The sequence below is a fragment of the Myotis davidii genome, unplaced genomic scaffold (genome assembly GCF_000327345.1).
Source record: "Myotis davidii unplaced genomic scaffold, ASM32734v1 scaffold355, whole genome shotgun sequence".
NCBI classification, from domain to species: Eukaryota; Metazoa; Chordata; class Mammalia; order Chiroptera; family Vespertilionidae; genus Myotis; species Myotis davidii.
The window spans coordinates 244,018-251,589 of record NW_006286818.1 but is presented as its reverse complement, the minus strand read 5'-3'; the positions used below and the strand labels follow the sequence as shown (position 1 = coordinate 251,589).

The following is a 7,572-nucleotide window of genomic DNA, read 5'->3' as shown; positions in this document are numbered from 1 at the left end:
TGCCCTCCAGGGCTGACCTTTGCCCTGCTCCCTGGCTCTTGCCTGCGCCTGGGTTTCTGATCACTGTCTTCCATCTTTCCCCTTTCACCTTTCATCATTGTGACTATGCAAATTAGCCGCCATCTTGGCTGGCAGTTAATTTGCATATCACCCTGATTAGCCAATCGGAAGGGTAGCGGTTGTACGCTAATTACCATGTTTCTCTTTTATTAGATAGGATTATACAATGTTATTGTCCAAGGTCAGTTATCACTGGGAGGTTACTACTGACATTTACTGATTGTAACAGTGTGTTACAGTAGACAGTCTGCTAACTCACAATGCAGTTCCTGGTGTTCCATCTACAGCTTTTACCAGTTACCAACATGTTATCTTTTAAAATATTTTTTATTGATTTCAGAGAGGAAGGGAGAGAGAGAGAGAGAGATCGAAACATCAGTGATGAGAGAGAATCATTAATGGGCTGCCTCCTGCATGCCCCCAACTGGGGATCAAACCCACAACCTAGGCATGTGCCCCCCGACCGGGAATCAAACCATGACCTCCTGGTTCATAGGTTGTTGCTCAACCACTGAACCACATCTGCCAGGCTCAATATGTTATCTTTGAGGATCATAGAGTCAGAAATCCAGCCACACTTAAATAGGAGATGCTTGGATATGTATATAAGGAAACAGGGCTTCCATGAAGGCAGTATCTTTGTACTATGCTATCGTAGAAATGACAATTATACTCAAATGAGCCCAGTGCTGTTTTCTGAGATGCATCCTTTGTGTTTCTGGTGTCGTTCTCTTCATCAGAGGATGGCATTAGCCCTGTGTCTGCAGGTGCTGGGCAGCCTGGGAGGCTGGCTCTCCCTCTACATTTCTTGCTGCCACATGAATAAGCACCGAAGCTACGAATGGAGCTGCCGGCTGGTCACACTCGCCCATGGAGTCCTCGCGATAGGCCTCTCAGCGTACATTGGCTTCATTGATGGCCCCTGGCCTTTCACCTACCCAGGTAGGTGGGAGACAGGGTTTTTCCCTCAGGGATGTATAATTTTGGGGTAGTCTTAGAAGGATAGGACTTTTTCCCCAGAGAATTTCTATAATATAAAAAAATATTGAAAATAATTTCTATTATCATTTCTATTGGGAGTCTTCATTGTTAGCTGTGATATTGTATGTCACCTATTGTTTCTGCTTTTCATAACTCTCTATCTTTAAAACACATTTAAAATGTGCCCGTTATGCCGAAACCGGTTTGGCTCAGTGGATAGAGCTTCGGCCTGCGGACTGAAAGGTCCCAGGTTCGATTCCGGTCAAGGGCATGTACCTTGGTTGCGGGCACATCCCCAGTGGGGAGTGTGAAGGAGGCAGCTGGTCGATGTTTCTCTCTCATCGATGTTTCTAACTCTCTATCTCTCTCCTTTCCTCTCTGTGAAAACTCAATAAAATATATTAAAAAAAAAATGTGCCCGTTATGATAAAATGCTTGTTATAATGTAATCCATCAAAATGTACAAAACAAGAAGCCAGTATCAGCATCTTCCAACCACCCCCAAACAGACACAAATGGGCAGTAGTATACATATTTATTGGTAACCTGCAATTTTTACTTGATTGTATATTCAAAAGATATCATCTTTCCATGTATATGGGCATAGAGCTTCCTTTTTCTTTTTAATTATTACACTAGTGGCCCAGTGCACAAAATTTGTGCGCATTAAAAGGGAATGAATTAGAGGAAATATTTTAATATAGCTATTTGCCCTTTCTCTATAATAGAAGTTTCAGAGATGAAAGAAAATTAGTAAAGAAGAGTCAGAGATGAAAGAAAATTATGAAAATTGTCCTCCTGTCAGAGACGGTGGCACACTGCAGGACCTAGAGTCAAGTCCCTGCTCACCCGTGTGCACCTCTAAATCATGCGAGACCCAGACCTGGCCGGCCCCACCCATTGGGTGAAATCCAAACCCGGCTGGCCCCACCCCCATCAAGCCCTGCCAGGTGGGGGTCGCAACCTCGGGTCCCTTGGCCCAATGCCAGGTGGGAGGAGCAGCCTCAGGTCCCCCGGTGCACCCTCAGGTCCCCTGGTCTGGCACTGAGGCAGGGGTCATGGCCTGAGGTCCCCCTTCAAGCCCTGCCAGGCAGGGGGCATGGCCTGAGGTCCCTTGTCAAGCCCCACTGGTCTGGGGGTGTGGCCTCAGGTCCCTCGGCCTAGAGCCAGGGCGGGGACGTGGCCTGAGGTCCCCCGGCCTGGCTCCAGGGCAAGGGGTGCAGCCTGAGGTCTGCTGTCAAGCCCCACTGGGCGGGGGAGTTGTGGCCTGAGGTCCCCCATCAAGCCCCACTGGGCAAGGGGCACAGCCTCAGGTCCCTGCTGATCTCTCATTTATGGGAACCCCGCCTCCGCTCTGGGTGCAGCCATCTTGTGATGGTGTGACAGAGTGAGGGTCAATTTGCATATTACCTTTTTATTATATAGGACTAGAGGCCCAGTGCACAAAAATTTGTGCACTCGGCGGGGAGGGAGGGTCCCTCAGCCCGGCCTGTGCCCTCTCGCAGTCTGGGACCCCTCGGGAGATAATGACCTGCTGGCTTAGGCTTGCTCCCAGGTGGCAGAGGGCAGGCCCAATCCCTAGGTGCAGCCCCTGGTCGGGCTCAGAGCAGGGCCGATTTGGTCTGTTCTGTAATCGAAACAATGTATAACTCCATCTCTGTCTCCAGGTCTGAGATCCCAGCTCACTGAGAGCTGGTTTCTGGGATTTTTTTTAACTTCTATATTTGTTAAAATGTTTCAAACTGCAGACTCAGAGGCTGGCAAGGCAGGCTGGGAATGTTGGAGTCCTCTGTCACTGAAGCAAGGAAGCCTCATGTTAGTTTCAAGCTGCCTGGCTGCCGGCTGCCATCTTGGCTGACAGTTAATTTGCATATCTCGCTGATTAGCCAATTACCATGTTTCTCTTTTATTAGTGTAGATAATATTGTGCTCTGTGCATTTACCATCATTTATATAGCCAGTGCCTTATAATTTGGGGCAGCTGTATTTTTCAGCTGCTAGCTGTATAAGTGTTACTTTCTTAGAATACAAAAATCATATCCCCTTGTATGAGTTTGCTGGGGCTGCCATAACTTAAACAACAGGAGTTTATTTTTTTCACAGTTTTAGAGGATAGAAATCCAAGATGAAGGTGTTGGCTGGTTTGGTTTCTTCTGAGGCTTCTCTCCTTTGCAGATGGCTGCCTTCTTGCTGTGCCCTCTCATGGGCTTCCCTTTTTTGTGGGTGTTTGTGTCCTCATCGCCGGGTTTTGTAAGGTCAGCCATCACACTGGATCAGGGCCACCACGTGCCCTGCTTTAATTTAATCGCTTCTTTAAAGGCCCATCTCCCACTCTGAGGTCCGGGATCAGGGCTTCAGTATATGGATTTTGGGGTGACATAATTTGGTCCATACGTCCCCTAGAATAACATTTTTAAAAACACCTTAGATTCTTTTCTTTAAATTTTCTTAGATTTCTATATTGAACTTCAGAGTTTCCTTTCAAACTGTCAAACTGATATGAAAGCAACTTTTAAGCTTTGTGTTGTATCCATGAAGGTTCTTAATGGATTTGAACATGTCAGATCCTTGCACCCTATGTTCTTGGATGTGGAACACACTCATTTCTGGGGTTCTTTCCAAAGTCCACTTTTTCTTTTTTAAATATATGTTATTGATTTTTTTTACAGAGAGGAAGGGATAGGGATAGAGAGTTAGAAACATCGATGAGAGAGAAACATCGACCAGCTGCCTCCTGCACAGCCCCTACTGGGGATGTGGCCGCAACCAAGGTACATGCCCTTGACCGGAATCAAACCTGGGACCTTTCAGTCCGCAGGCCGACGCTCTATCCACTGAGCAAAACCGATTAGGGCCCAAAGTCCACTTTTAAGAGGGGTTAGGGTCACAGTGTCCAGCACTCTAACTCAGTACATTATGAAATTTATATGACATTCAGGACAGCGTAATTAAAAGCTTTGGAAACAGAATTTTAGCTGGGGGGAAAAAGGTAAGAAAGAAAGAAATTGTGTAGGATTTTAATTGAAAGAACAAAATAACTTGATTTTATGTTGCTACATAGAGAGGATACTGAAATCATTACTGGTGCCTAAACCACTTATTGAGAGAGATATGATTCATCAGAACAGCATTTCTGGGGCCTTGAACATTGTTTGGTTTGATAAAGACCAAGTTTTCAGATTTTAGTCTTTTTTAGGTTATCATTTTAAAAGCATGTAATTACCATTGTTTTTTTAATATTTTTTTATTTTTATTGATTTCAGAGAAGGGAGAGGGAGAGATTGCAACATCGATGTTGAGAGAGAATCATTGATCGGCTGCCTCCTGCACACCCCCCACTGGGGATCGAGCCGGCAACCCAGGCATGTGTCCTTGACCAGAATCAAACCCCAGACAGTCTGCAGCCCGACGCTCTATCCACTGAGCCAAACCGGCCAGGGCACTATTATTTTTTATTTCAATATTTTAAAAAGGATTGAGAGACAGTAACCTAGGGTCCCTGTGTGAGGCAGCACAATCCCCAGCCGCTCAATTTGTTTCTGTCTTGGTCTATTTCAGGCTCACCCAATACACCTCTGCAAGTGCGCGTCCTGTGTCTCACCTTGGGCTACTTCATCTTCGACTTGGGCTGGTGCATCTACTTCCAGTCTGAGGGTGCCCTGATGCTGGCACACCACACTCTGAGCATCCTGGGCATCACCATGGCCCTGGTGCTGGGAGAGTCGGGGACAGAGGTCAACGCAGTCCTCTTTGGAAGTGAGATTACCAACCCCTTGCTGCAGCTGCGCTGGTTTCTCCGAGAAACAGGGCACTACCACAGCTTCACTGGCGACGTGGCGGACTTCCTCTTCGTGGCCCTGTTCACTGGAGTGAGGATCGGCCTAGGAGCTCGCCTCCTTCTCTGCGAAATGGTCTCACCCAAGCCCAGGTGGTTTATGAAGGCGGGGGGCATAGCCATGTATGCTGTGTCCTGGTGTTTCATGTTAAGCATCTGGCGCTTTGCCTGGAGGAAAAGCATCAAGAAGTACCGTGCCTGGAGAGGCAGGCGGGGCGAGGAGCCGCAGCGGAAACATCCTGGGTACCTCCAGGCGCACTAGCCGACGCCTACCGTGGCTGATGGGTGGGGTGTTAGCCGTGGGGCCCAGGCTGGAAATAGGGCTGTGATGGAGCCATGCTTGTCTAACAAATGTAGGTTTCAGAAAAAGGGCTCCCTAATCAGTCCGTGTCCAAGTGGAGCACATACCAGTATTAAAACCCTAACTCCTGCCGTGGTGCAGTCGTAGGCAGGCAGGCTCAGTGTCGCTGAGGAGGTCCGAACCGCATTCCTTTCGGTTTGTGCTGACTGTGGTCCTGCAGCTCCTGGGCAGCTGGACATTCATATAGCTCAGAGAGGAACCCGGAAAAGATTGGCGCTACTTCTTCCTTATTCCTTTGAGGGGTGACTTTTTCAACAAACACTACCCTGTTTTCCGTGTAGCAATTTAAAGAAATCCCACCATTTACTACAAAGTGAGTGCCTGTTAGGGAGACTCATGCCTTTGGCATTCTGCGCATTGGATCAGAGAACGGCATCTGCTTACTTAACCAAAGGGAGGTGGGGGAGGCGCGGTAAGGGGCAGAACTGTGGCTTTGGGTGGGTTACTGGTTCAGCCTCCCTGTACCAACGAGGTTGGGGTCCCCCAGGCTACGTTTGGGTTGGTATATGGTGCGAGGACTCCCTGGACCCAGCATGTAGTTGTACTCATAGCTCTGATTTATCATAGTGCAAGGGCACAAGGACAGAGCAGCAAGAGGAAAGGTGCCAGAGCAGACCCAGGGGGAGCCCAGGCCCAAACGTCCGAGTCCTCTCCCAGTGGCCTCACGCGGGCTGTCTGACTCCTCTAGCCATGGTTTGTGATAATATGTGTGACAAGCCTGCCAAGGAAGCTCATTCGAGGCTCAGGTTTCCTTGGGGCTGGCCACGCACGCAGCCTTTGGCTGGCACGTACAAAGCTCCTGACTGCCAGAAGGGAAGGCGGTGTTCAGTATAAACCATGCGGCCTGTGCAGTGAGCCAGGCTGGTCGGTTCATGGAGCTCTTCCCAAATCCGTGTTCCCAGATGCCCGCCAAGAGCCAGCCTTCCCAAGGACAGCAGCTCAGGCCTGCTGTGTTCCCTCTTCTGCTCAGAATCCACAGAGCTGGGACTCGGGTGAGAGATGGAGGAGGTGTGGGCAGGCTGACCCAGTCCTGCTGTCTGGGTTCTGCTTTGCCAGGGAAAATGCCCCTTGTCAGGGCTTTTGTGCATTAATGTCCTGGCATGAGCGGCTGTGATGGAATTCCACAGGATTTCCCACATGGACGCCACTGGACTGGAGGGAGACGGCAGTTCCGACTGCAGGTCTGCTATGCTTCATGCAAACTAGAACCAAAGACCGAAGTGTGTAGTGGCCTCAGGGTAGCGAGTCAAAGTTTTTCATTTTGGACACACCCCCTTTAGTCCTGTTACTGTTTTTTCTTTTCTCTGGAAAAGGCACCACCATCTGTGGACAACATATTATGACAAGGCCAGTCTAGGAAGGAACAACAACAACATGAGTGATATTCTCTGACCTCACCCGGAAAAGCAAGAATGTAAACTTAGAACGAGACATGTGGAATCAAGAATTCCTGCTTTCTTTTACGGAATGTGGCTACTCCCTGGCTAACTCATTTGGGCAGGTCACTTATTCACTTCATTCTTTGCCTCCGTGCAAATCCTGGTGTGAATGAATGAAATACCCCATTGTGCATCTCATAGAGACATTAGGTAGCATTTCTTTTGTTTGTTTGATGATGTTACTTACATCGGTGGTGATGGGTCGGCTTTGTTGGTGGGAAAGTGTACCAGGCTGGTGAAGTCAGGGCTGAAGGCCAGTAAAGTTTCGGCTCGTCGAGGCCACTGGGAATAAGAACCTTATGAGGGTTCTTGAAAGTGCAGGTCACTGGCCACACGGGCAGTGCTTGGGGCCACGTAGAGTCATCATTGCTCTGTGAAAGGCAGTTCAAAGGCATGTTAACAGTGCACCTTTTTAAAATGGTTGTCATTTGGTTAGAGTTTTGCTGGACATGGACATAATCTGACAGTAATATCTCTATCTCTTTTTTTCTTCTGTGATCAGAATCCCTAAAATGCTGGCTAGTTTCTTATGGTCAAAGTCAGTGCTGGGGAGTGCTGACTTCAGAAAAGCCTAGCAGAAAGTGGCGTGGAGCAAGCTCTGGACAGAACAGCAGCAGCTGGCTCTTAAAGCGTGGCCCCGTGCAACCCGCTCCATACCAGACTCTGAACAGGCTTCATTGGCTGCCAGTTCGTGCCCCATACTCCTCAGAGATGGAGGGGCTGGGCATTGCAGAGCTTGTTGCTTTGGGGTACTCCCGTGTGATGAATCGCTCATCTCAGCTTATCTTGTTGTTGTAACTAGTGAACGTGAAGGAAACAGAAACACTGTGAAATGAAGATGACCACTAGTTAAGGTGCTGAGGACAGGAGGGCTGACGAACAGGCGGCACGGTCAG

General features: G+C 48.5%; 1 protein-coding gene across 1 annotated transcript; it reads left to right on the top strand.

Annotated features, from left to right (window-relative positions):
- Nucleotides 1–547: 547 nt before the first annotated feature.
- TMEM136 (transmembrane protein 136) lies at nucleotides 548–6,841 on the top strand. Its single transcript, XM_006758697.2, has 2 exons — nucleotides 548–1,002; nucleotides 4,600–6,841. Exons 1-2 carry the CDS (start codon nucleotides 597–599, stop codon nucleotides 5,136–5,138), a joined length of 945 nt encoding a protein of 314 aa, XP_006758760.1. The 5' UTR covers nucleotides 548–596; the 3' UTR covers nucleotides 5,139–6,841.
- Nucleotides 6,842–7,572: the final 731 nt, after the last annotated feature.